The sequence below is a fragment of the Ranitomeya imitator genome, chromosome 5 (assembly GCF_032444005.1).
Source record: "Ranitomeya imitator isolate aRanImi1 chromosome 5, aRanImi1.pri, whole genome shotgun sequence".
In the NCBI taxonomy this organism is placed as follows: Eukaryota; Metazoa; Chordata; class Amphibia; order Anura; family Dendrobatidae; genus Ranitomeya; species Ranitomeya imitator.
The window spans coordinates 131,425,864-131,444,166 of NC_091286.1; the positions used below are offsets into that span (position 1 = coordinate 131,425,864).

General features: G+C 44.4%; 1 protein-coding gene across 1 annotated transcript in view; it reads right to left on the bottom strand.

Moving 5' to 3' along the window:
* SHPRH (SNF2 histone linker PHD RING helicase) overlaps positions 1-18,303 on the bottom strand; it is a 144,472-nt gene that overhangs the window by 117,745 nt on the left and 8,424 nt on the right. The window contains exons 3-4 of the mRNA XM_069769156.1: positions 5,895-6,024; positions 3,501-3,719 (exon numbers count right to left, since the gene is read on the bottom strand). Coding sequence (XP_069625257.1) covers positions 3,501-3,719; positions 5,895-6,024 — 349 coding nt within the window. The remainder of the gene's footprint in view (positions 1-3,500; positions 3,720-5,894; positions 6,025-18,303) is intronic.

An 18,303-nucleotide genomic window follows, 5' to 3' on the forward strand; every position in this document is an offset into this window, starting at 1 on the left:
TCTTCCAAAATGGCGGGCGCATGCGCAGTACGCCCGCCGAATCTGCCGGCGGGCAGATTCGTTCCAAAGTGCATTTTGATCACTGAGATAGATTATATCTCAGTGATCAAAATAAAAAAAATAATAAATGACCCCCCCCCCCCTTCGTCACCCCCATAGGTAGGGACAATAAAAAAATAAAGAAATTTTTTTTTTCCACTAATGTTAGAATAGGGTTAGGGTTAGGGGTAGGGTTAGGGTTAGGGTTAGGGGTAGGGTTAGGGGTAGGGTTAGGGTTAGGGGTAGGGTTAGGGCTAGGGTTAGGGCTAGGGTTAGGGTTTCGGTATGTGCACACGTATTCTGGTCCTCTGCGGATTTTTCCGCTGCGGATTTCATAAATCCGCAGTGCTAAACCGCTGCGGATTTATGGCGGATTTACCGCGTTTTTTCTGCACATTTCACTGCGGTTTTACAATTGCGATTTTCTATTGGAGCAGTTGTAAAACCGCTGCGGAATCCGCACAAAGAAGTGACATGCTGCGGAATGTAAACCGCTGCGTTTCCGTGCAGTTTTTCCGCAGCATGTGTGCAGCGATTTTTGTTTCCCGTAGGTTTACATTGAACTGTAAACTCCTGGGAAACTGCTGCTTTTCCACAGCATGTGCACATACCTTTAGAATTAGGCCATGTGCACACGGTGCGGATTTGGCTGCGGATTGGCCGCTGCGGATTCGCAGCAGTGTTCCATCAGGTTTACAGTACCATGTAAACATATGAAAAACCAAATCCGCTGTGCCCATGGTGCGGAAAATACCGCGCGGAAACGCTGCGTTGTATTTTCCGCAGCATGTCAATTCTTTGTGCGGATTCCGCGGCGTCTTACACCTGTTCCTCAATAGGAATCCGCAGGTGAAATCCGCACAAAAAACACTGGAAATCCGCGGAAAATCCGCAGGTAAAACGCAGTGCCTTTTACCCGCGGATTTTTCAAAAATGGTGCGGAAATATCTCACACGAATCCGCAACGTGGGCACATAGCCTTAGGGTTAGGGTTGGAATTAGGGTTGTGATTAGGGTTGTGATTAGGGTTATGGCTACAGTTGGGATTAGGGTTAGGGGTGTGGGGGAGTTAGTGTTGGAGGTAGAATTGAGGGGTTACCACTGTTTAGGCACATCAGGGGTCTCCAAACGCAACATGGCGCCACCATTGATTCCAGCCAATCTCGTATTCAAAAAGTCAAATGGTGCTCCCTCACTTCCGAGCCCTGACGTGTGCCCAAACAGTGGTTTACCCCCACATATGGGGTACCAGCATACTCAGGATAAACTGCGCAACAATTACTGGGGTCCAATTTCTCCTGTTACCCTTGTGAATCTAAAAAAATGCTTGCTAAAACAAAATGAAAGAAAAATGATTTTTTATTTTCACGGCTCTGCGTTGTAAACGTCTGTGAAGCACTTGGGGGTTCAAAGTGCTCACCACATATCTAGATAAGTTCCTTGGGGGGTCTAGTTTCTAAAATGGGGTCACTTGTGGGGGGTTTCTACTGTTTAGGCACACCAGGGGCTCTGCAAACGCAATGTGACGCCCGCAGACCATTCCATCAAAGTCTGCATTTCAAAAGTCACTACTTCCCTTCTGAGCCCCGACGTGTGCCCAAACAGTGGTTTACCCCCACACATGGGGTATCAGCGTACTCAGGAGAAACTGGACAACAACTTTTGGGGTCCAATTTCTCCTGTAACCCTTGGGAAAATAAAAAATTCTGGGCTAAATAATTATTTTTGAGGAAAGAAAACGTATTTATTATTTTCACGGCTCTGCATTATAAACTTCTATGAAGCACTTGGGGGTTCAAAGTGCTCACCACACATCTAGATAAGTTCCTTTCGGGGTCTAGTTTCCAAAATGGGGTCACTTGTGGGGGGTTTCTACTGTTTAGGCACATCAGGGGCTCTGCAAACGCAACGTGATGCCCGCAGAGCATTCCATCAAAGTCTGCATTTCAAAACGTCACTACTTCAATTCTGAGCCCCGGCATGTGCCCAAACAGTAGTTTACCCCCACATATGGGGTATCACCGTACTCAGGAGAAACTGGACAACAAATATTGGGGTCAAATTTCTCCTGTTACCCTTGGGAAAATTAAAAAATTCTGGGCTAAATAATTATTTTTGAGGAAAGAAAACGTATTTATTATTTTCACGGCTCTGCATTATAAACTTCTATGAAGCACTTGGGGGTTCAAAGTACTCACCACACATCTAGATAAGTTCCTTTCGGGGTCTAGTTTCCAAAATGGGGTCACTTGTGGGGGGTTTCTACTGTTAAGCCACATCAGGGGCTCTGCAAACACAACGTGACGCCCACAGAGCATTCCATCAAAGTCTGCATTTCAAAACGTCACTACTTCCCTTCTGAGCCCCGACGTGTGCCCAAACAGTGGTTTACCCCCACACATGGGGTATCAGCGTACTCAGGAGAAACTGGACAACAACTTTTGGGGTCCAATTTCTCCTGTAACCCTTGGGAAAATAAAAAATTCTGGGCTAAATAATTATTTTTGAGGAAAGAAAATGTATTTATTATTTTCACGGCTCTGCATTGTAAACTTCTATGAAGCACTTGGGGGTTCAAAGTGCTCACCACACATCTAGATAAGTTCCTTTCGGGGTCTAGTTTCCAAAATGGGGTCACTTGTGGGGGGTTTCTACTGTTTAGGCACATCAGGGGCTCTGCAAACGCAACGTGACGCCCGCAGAGCATTCCATCAAAGTCTGCATTTCAAAACGTCACTACTTCACTTCCGAGCCCCGGCATGTGCCCAAACACTGATTTACCCCCACATATGGGGTATCAGCGTACTCAGGAGAAACTGGACAACAACTTTGCATCTCGGCTTTGGGAAAATGGCCGCCGCGATCTCTAATGCGCACGCGCGGCATCCCGCGGCCATTTTCCTGATGCCCCGTGCAGCAGAGCACTCGATCTGCGCACGCGCGGCCCCAGGAAGATGGCCGCCCCCACCGACGAAAGGGATGACAGCGCAGATCGCGCGCTGTGTCTTCACCACTACGCCACTACGCCACCAACGTAAAGCTGAGGAAGAACCAGCGATGTCACCACGCCCTCCCGACCTGACCAGCCTGATTGACAGGCGAAAACGGCGACTTTGGTAAGTTATTTCTCAGCATACATGGGGAATCGGGGTACACTACATACACTATAGGAACACACAGCGCAGGCCCTATTTAACAGTATTTATAGCTCAATCTCAAAAAACGGGGTGACAGGTTCCCTTTAATCCGGTTAACGGCACCGACCTGACACAGTGTGTAGGTTACTGTGCACAATCCTGCTGACAGGTTCTCTTTAACAAGTGCTTGCCCAGTAACCAGACTGTCAGGCACATCAGCTAGGGAGTAGCCATGAGATTACCCATTTATGGCTGCAGTAATAATTACATTATATAACTGAGCAAATAAAAGGACGATCTACAAGAAATGGTCATGGTATCTACCATTAGAAGGCACATTTTTGAAGTTCTCTCTCTGCAGCATCCAATTGACGGCTTCATTCTGGTATGGACGTAGGACGGGTATCAGGGCTGGATGCTGCACATCTTCACACAGAACCTGTTCTTCCCGTTGGTGGATCTGTCTGACATGGTCGTAAAGTTCTTCAATATTTTGCCTCTCCAGCTCTTGGTCTGACTCTTCTTCGTTGTCATCTGAAATATCTGTAAATAGGTAAGCAAACAATAAATAACACATATTAATTACTAATGCAATTAGTTAAAATGTTTCAATTATATTAAGCAGGGGGGGTGGCAAATTGACGCGATATGCGTCAATTTGGTTTGACCCTAGAATGACGGAGCTCATGAGATTGCAGGGGCTTGGTCAGTGGAGGCGTATCGGCATTTGGTTCGTGTCTCAGTTGTTCGATGGTGGTGTTATAAAAACGTTTCAAATGCTCAGGAATGAGTTTCCTCTGAGCCAGAAGATGTTTTTCCAGTATCTGCAACTGAGACATGCCCTAAATAAACAAAATGAAGTGTCACGTGTGGTTCTGGAGTCAGATAGTTTGTTGAATATCATAGGACCTCGGAGGAATTCGAGGGGGTTCATCGTCTTGTTGGACTTGTGCCTGTTGGACACTTTTTTAGAGACACATCTGTTGAGGCAAAAATGGATGGCAGATCTGGGCCCTTTATCGGAGTCTCAGTGGGAGTCCATATTACAATGTATTCCCAAGGTTTCTTTAAGAGAGGCTACAAGGGTGTCACAGCTATATTTAGTCTATAGAGTTTACAGGACCCCGGTATGGATGATGAAGGCAGGTCTGAGAGGAGACTCAAAATGTCCAAGGTGTTCTGAGGAAGGAGCCGACCTTCTACACATGACGTGGTCGTGTTCTCGCCTTCAGCCCTTTTTTTTTAGTGAAAGTGCTCAATCTGATTCAAGAAGTGATGGGGGTAAATATTGTGCGTAACCCGATGACTTGCCTCCTGGGATGTATGGATGATATTGCTACGGATGAATGAGGGAAACTGGCTATTGCAAGATTGCTATATGCTGATAGGAAGCTTATTGCGATGATTGGTTAGATGAAAAAACCACCAGTCAGGAAAGAGTTTGTGAATAAAATAAACTTTATTGTCTTCATGGAAAGGAATATATACGTTAAGAGAGGTCAACATACAAAATTTGAAAATGTGTGGGGTGGATGGATGGATTGTCTGGGTGTGGCGTCTGTTGAGCTATTGCAGAGTAGGTTGGGAGTCGATTAATTACCTCTGCAGAAATTGTACTTGTGCGGCTGAGCTTTTGTGAAACGGTGTATACATTTATCAAGAGGAGATGTACCAGTTTGATAATAAAAGGATATTGGGACGGGGTTTGGAGAGGAGGTGGGGAGGGAGGGGGGAGTACTGGGTAAAGGGGCTACTACTTCATGCTAAATGAAAATGTATCAATCTGTTTTGTAATTTTGGTATCTGTCTGAAGTTTGTGTCAGACTGTATTACATTTTTGATATATGCCTTAATAAGTACTTGATTAAAAAAAAAAAACATTTCAATTATGGCCGGTGGCACCCTCCAGTCACAGTATGGCCGGTGGCACCCTCCACAATATGGTCGGTGGCACCCTCCAGTCACAGTATGGCCAGTGGCACCCTCCAGTCACAGTATGATCAGTGGCACCCTCCAGTTACAGTATGGCCGGTGGCACCCTCCAGTCACAGTATGGCCAGTGGCACCCTCCAGTCACTGTATGGCCGGTGGCACCCTCCAATCACAGTATGGCCGGTGGCACCCTCCAGTCACAGTATGGCCGGTGGCACCCTCCAATCACAGTATGGCCGGTGGCACCCTCCAATCACAGTATGGTCAGTGGCACCCTCCAGTCACAGTATGGCCAGTGGCACCCTCCACAATATGGTCGGTGGCACCCCCAAGTCACAGTATGGCCAGTGGCACCCTCCAGTCACAGTATGATCAGTGGCACCCTCCAGTCACAGTATGGCCGGTGGCACCCTCCAGTCACAGTATGGCCGGTGGCACCCTCCAGTCACAGTATGGCCGGTGGCACCCTCCAGTGATAACAGCTGATCTTCACGATTCTCGCCTGACATGTCTGTTTTATTAATTTCTTGCTTTCCCCATAATATACGAGTTTTATAGCATCTTTATTAAGCACTCACAATTATTCTTTTCCTTAATCCTCCTGAAAATGTGTAAAGAAATTGTCAACTGAGTTTCCATCACCGTCCATCAGTGACAGTGTTGTAAAATGTATATCCAAATTACTCCTACATGCAACAAACAGAAGTCAAGGCCAGATCCTATAAATTACTAAGCCCACAGTGCAAGCCCCTGTAAAGTATTAATAAATTCCTGTAAGTAAGTCACCTGGTATGGCGAAGTCATGGAACTTTTCCATCAGCTTTTGAATTATGATACAAGATTTCTTCAGTCTTCTGTGTCCTTCACTGAGAAATTCTGGTTTGGATAGGCATGCTTCTAACAAATAGATCCCAACCTATAAAGGGCACAAGAAAAATGACTAAATTACAAACCTTATTGGCATCAAGCGTAAAGCAGCAGTCATGACGACACTTCTAGAAAGGCAATATAAAATAGCTAAACTCTAAAACAAAAATGCCAAAAAATGAAAATATGTTTTAACTGTGTAGATTTTATTTAGAAAAATACAGCATTTTACATAGTAGTGAATGACATTTGTAAAGTGCCTATTGACACGAGACATACAAAAAAATACTGTACTTAAGGAATCAAAAACGCAAAAAAATGCACACAAAAAAAAAAAAATCCCAGCAATTCCTCCTTTAATCTGCAATCTCTTATTTAGATTCATATTACAGTAAAATTTAAAAAGAAGTTTCCATTGTCCAAAGTAAGAACAGAGAAAAAACTAGCACTCAGCCAGTGGCTAAAGCGATTCCTTTATTACCTACCGGGTGGAGGATACAGACAGACAGAAAAACGAGCGACGGCAGTTCCATGCTGCCAAGCGCTTCATCCATGACTTTTTCTTTTTCTGTCCGTCTGTATCCTCCACTCTGCATGTAATAAAGGAATAAACTTTTTCGCCACAGACTAAGTGCCACAATTTTTTCTTCTGTTCCAATCTTGGATATTGCCTGCCTCCTGTTGAGCACCATATGTGACTACGTTATAACTGACTCAGAACTGAGACAATGATATTTATCTCCATATGTTACTCCATTAGTTTGATTGCAATTACTAGTGCCGATCTAGCCTCTTTTTATTTGTTTGCAGAAGTTTCCATTGTGTTTCAGGGTATCAGCCATGTCCTCAGTGTCCTGTGTGTGGCTGTAGGGCTATGTTCACATGTCCAGTGATGATCCGTCAGATCAAGTAGAAATTCATTAATGAAAAACTCGTGCTGACAAGTTTTTAGTCGGTTATTCACCAACTGATCTCTGCCGGATCCATTTTTCAACATTGGAGTCAAAGGGCAACGGATCCCTTTGTCTAAGTCTAATGGATCCATCAACAAAAGGATTCTTTTTGTGTGGCAAGTCTGCACTATATGGACCTACACTGAATCATGTAATTTTACACGTATGTCTCTGAAATCTATATTTTTGCTTTATCCTATGTAGTTTGTTCCCTGGGGAAGTGGGGTTTCTTTGCTCCACTAATTTTTTATTCAGTTTTTATATATGCTGCTACTCTGCTAATAAAGATTATATTTATATTATTTTGGATGTTCTGTTTCGATGGTTTATTAGTTATCTGAATATGTTACAGCAGCTTTATCATTCTTCTAAGGCCGGCGGGGTCACACTTGAGTGTGCAGCACGAGTCTCTGGTATCAATACCCGGCACTGCCGACGGCACTCAGGACCGGAGTGCTCTGCTGCATGTATTTCTATGCAGTTGAACGCTCCGCTCCCGAGTCTCGGAGGCAGTGCCGGGTATTGATGCGAGAGACTCCCGCAAGTGTGACCCCGGCCTAATACTACAGCTCTGCTACTCACTACAGCTGTCACTCCAAGAGGAGTGCCTGGCCTTCCAGAAACCATGAAGCAAGGAGATGTCAGAACTTTGAGCTTCTCAAGAGACAACTTGAAAATAACCCTTTAAGTCCACAGTTTCCTAAGGTCTCTCATCGGTTACAAAGTTAAATTATATCACTTCTATCCTATAGTTTCCCCACTGCACTAGCAGCATTTTCTACTTGTGCTTTCCTGCTCCTCTCTGCTCTGTGTTCCATAGACTTCTGTGGCCAGGAGGAATCTGATCCTTCACTGAAGACAGATTTCAGCTATTTTTGACAAAAAATTGATTAGTGCAGGTGCGTTGTAGGGCGTTATTTTTCTTTAAAGCGTTATCCATTACTAGGTCAACCTCTTATCAATCAGTATGTTTCCCCCAATTATATTAATAACAACTACATTCACTTCTGGTGCGGGCGCAAATCCAGAAGTGTTGCACTGGCTCTCCTGGGGCTCGCATAACATTACATCATGTGATTCCTGCCACCAATCAGCGGCTGCTTCACTCACCCTTTCTTCGAACAAATAAAGGTACCGTCACACTGGACGATATCGCTAGCGATCCGTGACGTTGCAGCGTCCTGGCTAGCGATATCGTCCAGTGTGACAGGCAGCAGTGATCAGTGATCAGTGATGTCGCTGGTCGGGGCAGAAAGTCCAGAACTTTGTTTCGTCGCTGGACGTCCCGCTGACATCGCTGAATCGGCGTGTGTGACGCCGATTAAGCGATGTCTTCGCTGGTAACCAGGGTAAACATCGGGTTACTAAGCGCAGGGCCGCGCTTAGTAACCCGATGTTTACCCTGGTTACCATCGTTAAAGTAAAAAAAAACAACCACTACATACTTACCTACCGCTGTCTGTCCCCGGCGCTGGGCTTCTCTGCTCTGGCTGTGAGCGCCGGGCAGCCGGAAAGCAGAGCGGTGACGTCACCGCTCTGCTTTCCGGCTGCTGTGCTCACAGCCAGACCAGAGAAGCAGAGCGCCGAGGACAGACAGCTGTAGGTAAGTATGTAGTGGTTGTTTTTTTTTTACTTTAACGATGGTAACCAGGGTAAACATCGGGTTACTAAGCGCGGCCCTGCGCTTAGTAACCTGATGTTTACCCTGGTTACCGGGGACCTCGGGATCATTGGTCGCTGGAGAGCTGTCTGTGTGACAGCTCTCCAGCGACCAAACAGCGACGCTGCAGCGATCCGGATCGTTGTCGGTATCGCTGCAGCGTCGCTTAGTGTGACGGTACCTTAAGACATCGGAAGTGAGAGAGCAATCACAGCGCTCGGTTACATCCAAAGGAGGGGACAGTGACGCAGCCACTGATTGTCATGCGATCCCTGTGGTCATAATATCACTCTAGACCCAGGAGAACCTGGAGGCGAGTATAGGTACTATTGTTTTATAAGGGGGAACAACCCCTTTAGGATAGTTTACAAAGTTTCTAATCGTCACTTGGATTGTTGATTTCTTAAAAAAAAAGAAAGAAAGTGTAATTACTATTTAAATACTTAAGTTTAATTTAAAAAGAGGTCATTTGAAACATTTCATATAGAAAACTGTAGAATCTCTTTGCTTCTGACCTCCATCTATTAGCCACAGCAAGAACAGAAAGGCCATGCCTGTGTATTGTATAGTTGGCCTTTCAATTCAATGAAAAGTAATCTCACAATTTAATACCACATTTCCGCTGAATTGGTCACCCGCAGGCTAAAGCTGGTTTCATGTGTCCTGATATTTCCGCTACCGGAAAAACCAGTACCGGAGATATCAGTGTCCATGTGTGTAATATTTGTGGCATACATGTATCAACTGTGTACTGAATCAGTACCGCACGTACAGATGCCAGGGAAGCAGCAGTACAGTTAGCATTGTTCCCCTCGCCACTCATCATTCTCCCAGTGATCAGAGCAAGCAGGGGAGAATGTTGAGAGTTATATTCAACTGATAACAGCGAGAGGATGTGGCGACTGATGAAACTACTACTCCCATCAGCCTACACCTGCTGCCGCTAATACCGTGTTTCCCCGAAAGTAAGACCCTGTCTTACATTAATTTTACCCCAAAAAGTCCCACCCTGTCTTACTTTCGGGGGAGGTCTTACATTAGCCGAAAAAAAAAATGACAATTTCTTTTTAACCAATAAATTAACATTTATTAACATACCATAACAGTGCCGTATCCCACTGCACACAGCCCCATACCCCATAACAGTGCCGTATCCCACTAAACACAGCCCCATACCCCATAACAGTGCCGTATCCCACTGCACACAGCCCCATACCCCATAACAGTGCCGTATCCCACTGCACACAGCCCCATACCCCATAACAGTGCCGTATCCCACTGCACACAGCCCCATACCCTATACAGTACATGTTTCCCTACTTGGTTTTTAAATGCTGGACGTTTTCCTCTGCGGTGCGGCTGTGGGTGCGGAAGGCCTGTGCTGCAGGGAATGCTGTGCCAATCAGCAGGGAAACAGCGGTGACGTGGGGCTGGGGCGGCCAATTACAGCCCGAGCTGCTGGGCCAATCAGCACTCGAGCTGATTGGCCAATCAGCGCTCGAGCCGGGGGCCGGCGGTGACGTGGGGAGCAGGGGCGGCCAATGAGCTGTTGAGCTGGGCGGATTGCGGGGTTAAAACGGCGAGTTAACCCCATGAGCGCTGGACCCGCCCAGTTGCACCTGAGGACACCTCTGGAGCCTGGGGACCCAATGGGGGACAGCAGCGGCCCAAAGGTAAGGGCCTTACATTTCATAGCGGCCCCCCTAACCCTGCCTTACATTCGGGGGAGGCCTTACATTGGAGGACCCCCCTGAAACCCCCACCCTGTCTTACTTTCGGGGGGTCCTACTTTCGGGGAAACACGGTAACAGTGAGAGCAGATTATGGCTAAGAGTATTCATCAGCACCTGCCTGCGCTATCAATACATAAATGAAAGAATGAATGAAAATTCCGCCTTGGGTTCACCTGTATTTTTAATAACCAGCCAGGCAAAACTGACAGCTGTGGGCTGCAACCCTCAGCTGTCAGTGTTAGTAAGGCTGGTAATCAAGAATAGAGGGGTCCCCATGCATTTTTTGTATTATTATTTAAATAAATAATAAAAAAATGGCATGGGTTCCCACTAATTTTTGAGAACTAGCCTTGCTAAAGCAGACAGCTGGGGGCTGGTATTCTCAAGTTCTCAGCCTAGTAAGGGGCCATGGATATTGACCCACCCCAACCTAAAAATAGCAGCGCGCAGCGTCCTAGAAAAGGCACATCTATAAGGTGCACCAGTTCTTGCACTTTGCCCGGCTCTTCCCATTTATCCTGTGGCGGTGGCAAGTGGGGTTCATATTTGTGGGGTTGATGTCACCTGTGGCGGTGGCAAGTGGGGTTCATATTTGTGGGGTTGATGTCACCTTTGTATTGTCTGGTGATATCAAGCTCACGGATTAGCAATGGAGAGACGTCTATAAGACACTTATCAATTACTAATCCTATAGTTGTATGATAAATAAAGACATAGCAAATATAAAGTCTTTTATTAGAAATAAAAACAAAACACTTTTCCTTTTTTATTTAAAAATAACAAAAACACAGTTATACTCACCTAACACCCATTCCATTGAAGCCAATGTCTCCTGTAATACAACAAAAATAAAAAAAACAACATCCCTCACCTCTCCGTCGCTCTGTCAAACGCCGTAATACATGTCTGGGGATAAATGGTTTTCAACCTGGATGGTGCCTAGATGCGACCATCCAGGCGGAGAATCGATGATGAATGACCTGCTGTGAGCGGAGCATAAGTGACCTCATTGATGTTACCGTGGGTCACTGAGGCTGCGTTCCCAGCCGGGTTGAACTACAGTAACTTCGGCACCGTGAGAAAAACTCAGAGTTCACCACAGATCAAAGAGGCTAGTCCCTGAGGCTGAGCTCGCAGCAGCTCATTCATCAGTGGTTTTCAGCAAGGATGGTTGCATCTTGGCACCGTCCAGGTTGAAAACTATTTATCCCCAGACATCGATTACGGCGTGGGACAGAATTTCGGACAGGTGAAAGATATCATTGTTTTATTACAGGAGATGTTGTCTTCAATGGATTGGAAAATAAAGATATAAAGGTGTGTTTTTTTTTTTACTTCAAACGAAAGACTTTATACTTGCTGTGTGTTTATTTACCATACAACTATAGGATTAGTAATGGATACGTGTGTCCTATAGATGCCTCTCCATTACTAATCCATGGGTTTGATGTCACCTGACAAAACAAAGGTGACATCAACCCTACAAATATTACCCCACTTGCCACCGATATAAGGCAAGTGGAAAGAGCTGGGCAAAGTGCCAGAATTCAGCTGCGGGCTGCTATTTTTAGGCTGTGGAGGGTGATGGGTGTCAATATCCATGGCCCCTTACTAGCCTGAGAATACCGTCCCCCCAGCTGTCTGCTTTAGCAAGGCTCTTTGTCAAAAATAGGGGGAACCCCACGATGTTTTTTATAATTATTTAAGTAATTAAAAAAGAGTGGTGACCTCTCTATTCTTGATAACCAGCCTTGCTGAAGCTGACAGCTGAGGGTTGCAGCACTCAGCTGTCAGTTTTGTCTTGCTGGCTATCAAAAATCCAGGTCAACCTACGCCTTTTTATTTATTTATTGATAGCGTAGGTAGGAGATAAGATTTCTGAGATCTCATCTCCCGAGAGCTTGGTGCCGAGATCTCCATCTACGCATGTGCTGCCCCCGGCAGCCATGTTCCCAGAGACCGCCGCATAGGAAGCCATGTAACTGCGGGGGCTCCGGGCTTTCACAAAATGTCGGCAGAGCCCCCGCAGCACAGGACACCCACAGCGGAGTGCCGCACATCCAAACACCCCCTCATCCCAGATCGCGGCAACGCTCCACTCTTGCCTCCTCCAGCAGTGACCCTGGGACCCTGTTCCTCTGCGGCCGGTAGGGTATATCTGCATTATAAGACGCACCCTCATTTTCCCCCCAAATTTGGGGGGGAAAAGTGCATCTTAGAATCCGAAAAATACGGTAGATATATAGAGGTCAGTGACACACACACACATATATGTATATATATTACATAGATAGAAGAAAAGCCAGCAATTCATCTGTTGTGTACTGTAAAATCACTGCAGGAGCCGACAGGATAGAAGATATGGATTACATACAGTAAATACACATAGAATAGATATATAGATGTCTGTGACAAATACAATTCGTGCAGTGTGTGTGCAAATTACTGTACATGTATTAAACGTATGTGTACACGTTGCGGATTCTCTGCGGATCCGCAGCGTTTTTTGCGGTGCAGAAACGCTACAGATCCGCAATTGATTTACAGTACAATGTAAATCAATGAGAGAAAAAAAAAAAGCTGTGCACACGTTGCGGAAAATCCGGTGCGGAAACCCTGCGGATTAAAAGTAGTAGCATGTCACTTCTTTTTTGCGGATCTGCAGCGTTTTTGTAACCATTCCATTATAAAATCCACAGGGGTAAAAAACGCAGTAAATCCGCAAAAAATCCGCAGCAAAAACGCACAAAAAACACTGCGGATCCGCACAAAAAAACGCGACAAATCCGCAGCTGCGTTTTCTGCCGGGAGAGGCAGAATCTGCACCAGAAATTCCTAAGGCTAATCCGGAACGTGTGCACATAGCCTAATAAAAGAATAATTTTGGGGAAAAAAACGGCATGGGCTTCCGTAGAAGTTTCGTAACCAACAGAGGGAAAGCCGACAGCTAGGGGCAGATGTTTATAGACTGGGAAGGGGGTAATGCCCATGGAGCTTCCCAGGCTGTTAATATCCGCTTACTAACTATGTTACTATCAATATTGTATCATACAATTATTAGGTTCTGTAGAAGGACGTAGATCTGGGGATTTATTATGATGGAATATAGGCTGAACTGGATGGACAAATGTCTTTTTTCGGCCTTACTAACTATGTTACTATGTTACTAACTGTATATATAGTCTTTAATGGCTATTAAAATGGGGAACCCTGAAAAAAAAAAAAAAAAAAGCATAGGGTCCCCCTATAATTAACCCCTTAACCCCCAAAGCTTTTTTCAGTTTTGCGTTTTTCACTCCCCTTCTTCCCAGAGCCATATCTTTTTTATTTTTCCATCGATATGGCCATGTGAGGGCTTGTTTTTTGCAGGACGAGTTGTACTTTTGAACAACACCATTGCTTTTACCATGTCGTGTACTAGAAAAAGGGAAAAAAATCCAAGTATAGTGAAAAAAAAAGTGCAATCCCACACTTGTTTTTTGTTTGGCTTTTTTACTAGGTTCACTAAGTGATAAAACTGACCTGCCATTATGATTCTCCAGGTCATTACAAGTTCATAGACACCAAACATGTATAGGCTCCTTTTTATCTAAGTGGTGAAAAAAAAATTCTAAACTTTACAAAAAAAAAAAATAAAAAAAAATTGTGATCTCAGGTTGGGTAAGGGCTTATTTTTTGCGTGCAGAGCTGACGTTTTTAATGATACCATTTTAAAGCAGATACAGTTGTGGCCAAAAGTATTGACACCCCTGCAATTCTGTCAGATAATACTCAGTTTCTTCCTGAAAATGATTGCAAGCACAAATTCTTTGTTATTGTTATCTTCATTTAATTTGTCTTAAATGAAAAAACACAAAAAGAATTGTCCTAAAGCCAAATTGGATATAATTCCACACCAAACATAAAAAAGGGGGTGGACAAAGTATTGGCATTGTTCGAAAAATCATGTGATGCTTCTCTAATTTGGGTAAATAACAGCACCTGTAACTTACCTGTGGCACCTAACAGGTGTTGTCCATAACTAAATCACACTTGCAGCCAGTTGACATGGATTAAAGTTGACTCAACCTGTGTCCTTGTGTGTACCACATTGAGCATGGAGAAAAGAAAGAAGACCAAAGAACTGTCTGAGGACTTGAGAAACCAAATTGTGAGGAAGCATGAGCAATCTCAAGGCTACAAGTCCATCTCCAAAGACCTGAATGTTCCTGTGTCTACCGTGCGCAGTGTCATCAAGAAGTTTAAAACCCATGGCACTGTGGCTAACCTCCCTAGATGTGGACGGAAAAGAAAAATTGACAAGAGATTTCAACGCAAGATTGTGCGGATGTTGGATAAAGAACCTCGACTAACATCCAAACAAGTTCAAGCTGCCCTCCAGTCCGAGGGTACAACAGTGGCAACCCGTACTATCCGTCGGCGTCTGAATTAAAAGGGACTGTATGGTAGGAGACCCAGGAAGACCCCATTTCTTACCCGGAGACATGAAAAAGCCAGGCTGGAGTTTGCCAAAACTTACCTGAAAAAGCCTAAAACATTTTGGAAGAATGTTCTCTGGTCAGATGAGACAAAAGTAGAGCTTTTTGAGCAAAGGCATCAACACAGTTTACAGGAGAAAAAAAGAGGGATTCAAAGAAAACAACACGGTTCCTACAGTCAAACATGGCAGAGGTTCCCTGATGTTTTGGGGTTGCTTTGTTGCCTCTGGCACTGGATTGCTTGACCGTGTGCATGGCATTATGAAGTCTGAAGACTACCAACAAATTTTACAGCATAAGGCCGGCTTCACACTTGCGAGTTTTACGGACGTAAGAGCGCAGAAACTACGTCCGTAAAACTCGCAAAAAATACGGCACAATTATTCTCTATGCCCCTGCTCCTATCTGCCGTATTTTACTGATCAGTATTATACGGCTTTCTACGGCCGTACAAAATCGCAGCATGCTACGTTTGTCACCGTACTGCGCAAGAAATACGCCAATGAAAGTCTATGGAAGCGTGAAAAATACGGATTACACACGGACAAGCAGTGTGACTTGCGAGAAATACGCAGCGCTGTTAGAGAGAAAAGCCGGCAATTCAGTGCGGTGTACAGTAAAATCACACTGACAGCTTCCAGTCCAATAGGTAGAATAAATGTGTACACATAGAATAGGTATATATATATATATATATATATATATATATATATATATATATATATATATATATATATATATATATATATATGTCAGTGAGACACATATGTATATATATTAATATTTATTCCAGCGCTAGACAGCTTGAAAGCCGGTAATTCAATTACCGGCTTTTTCTTTCTCCTTCCTAAACCCGACATGATTTGAGACATGGTTTACATACAGTAAACCATGTCTTCTCTCCATTTTTTTTTGCAGATTCCACACTACTAATGTCAGTAGTGTGTATCTGCAAAATTTGGCCGTTCTATCTACTAAATTAAAGGGTTAAATGGCGGAAAAAATTGGCGTGGGCTCCCGCGCAATTTTCTCCGCCAGAGTAGTAAAGCCAGTGACTGTGGGCAGATATTAATAGCCTGGAGAGGGTCCACGGAAGACCCTGGAAGATGCGCCTATTCTGGCACTTGGCCACTCTCTTCCCATTCCCGTGTAGCGGTGGGATATGGGGTAATGAAGGGTTAATGCCACCTTGCTATTGTAAGGGGACATTAAGCCTAATTAATAATGGAGAGGCGTCAATTATGACACCTATCCATTATTAATCCAATTGAATGAAAGGGTTAAAAAAAAAAAAAACACACATTATTAAAAATTATTTTTATGAAATAAAAACAAAGGTTGTTGTCATATTTTATTTAATGCCCAATCCAATCACTGAAGACCCTCGTTCTGTAAAAGAAAAAACATAATAAACCAACAATATACTTACCTTCCGCAGATCTGTAAAGTCCAACGATGTAAATCCTTCTGAAGGGGTTAAAACATTTTGCAGCAAGGAGTTCCGCTAATGCAGGCTGCTCCTTGCTGCAAAACCTCAGGGAATGAAGCTAAATATAGATCAATGATCTATATTTAGCTTCATTTGCGGTGAGGCGCCCTCTGCTGGCTGTTCATAGATCGTGGGAACTTTCCTAGAAAGCCTGGGAGCCTTTTACGCAGTACGGATGCCATACGGATTACATACGGAGGATGCCATGCGCAAAAAACGCTGACACACCCTGCCTACGGAGGAGCTACGGACCACTATTTTCGGGACTTTTCAGCGTATTACGGCCGTAATATACGGACCGTATTGTGTGACGCCGGCCTAATGTAGGGCCCAGTGTGAGAAAGCTGGGTCTCCCTCAGAGGTCATGGGTCTTCCAGTAGGACAATGACCCAAAACACTCTTCAAAAAGCACTAGAAAATGGTTTGAGAGAAAGCACTGGAGACTTCTAAGGTGGCCAGCAGTTAGTCCAGACCTGAATCCCATAGAACACCTGTGGAGAGATCTAAAAATGGCAGTTTGGAGAAGGCACCCTACAAATATCAGGGACCTGGAGCAGTTTGCCAAAGAAGAATGGTCTAAAATTCCAGGAGAGCATTGTAAGAAACTCATTGATGGTTACCGGAAGCGGTAGGTGGCAGTTATTTTGGCTAAAGGTTGTGCAACCAAGTATTATGCTGCCGTCACACTAGCAGTATTTGGTCAGTATTTTACATCAGTATTTGTAGCCAAAACCAGGAGTGGAACAATTAGAGGAAAAGTATAATATAAACATATGCACCACTTCTGCATTTATCACCCACTCCTGGTTTTGGCTACAAATACTGATGTAAAATACTGACCGAATACTGCTAGTGTGACAGCAGCCTTAGGCTGAGGGTGCCAATACTTTTGTCTGGCCCATTTTTGGAATTTTGTGTGAAATGATCAATGTTTTGCTTCTTGCTTCATTCTCTTTTGTGTTTTTCCATTTAAGACAAATTAAATGAAGATAATAATACCAAAGAATTTGTGATTGCAATCATTTTCAGGAAGAAACTGAGTATTATCTGACAGAATTGCAGGGGTGTCAATACTTTTGGCCACAACTGTACAATCTTTTGATCACCCGTTATTGCATTTTAATGCAATGTCACGACGATCAAAAAAAAATAATTTTGTCATTGCTAAACGGTGTAGCAAGGAAAAAAGTTACAATCAGGTTAATCCTTTTTTTTTTTCATTGATCAGGCGATTCTGAAGTCGGCGATACCAAATATATGTAAGTTTGATTTTATTTTTATTGTTTTATTTTGAATGGGGAGAAAGGGGGATGATTTTAACTTTTATATATTTTTATAAAAAACGTTTTTTTTATACTTTTGGCATGCTTCAATAGTCTCCACAGGAGACTAGAAGCTGTCACAACCCGATCGGCTCTGCTACATAGAGGCGGTGTTCAGATCAGAATTGCTCACTTGCTATGAGCGCCGACCACTGGGTGGCGCTCACAGCAAGCCGGCACTGACAACCATAGAGGTCTCCAGGAGGCCTCAGGTTGTCATGCCAACATATCGGTGACCCGCAATCACGTGAAGGGGGTCACCGGTGTGCATATTTCCGGCCTGATGGCCGGAAGCGTGATTTAACTGCCGCTGTCAGAGTTTGACAGTGGCATTTTAACTGGTTAATAGCCGCGGGTGGATCACAATTCCACCCGTGGCTATTGTGGGCACATATCCGTGGAAAGATGCGGGCTCACCGCCGGAGGGACCCCAACATCGGCTCACTATTACACCCGGTAAGGGGTTAGTAACCAGCAAAGGCTATGCAGACAGCTGTTGGCTGATATTAATAGCCTAGGAAGGGGCCATAAATATGCCCCCCAGGATAAAAACATCAATTCTCAGCTACCCCAGAAAAGGCGCATTTATAAGATGCGCCAATTCTGGCACTTAGCTTCGCTCTTCCCGCTTGCCCTGTAGTGGTGGCAAGTGGGGTGATAGTTGGGGGGGTTGATGTCACCTTTGTATTGTCA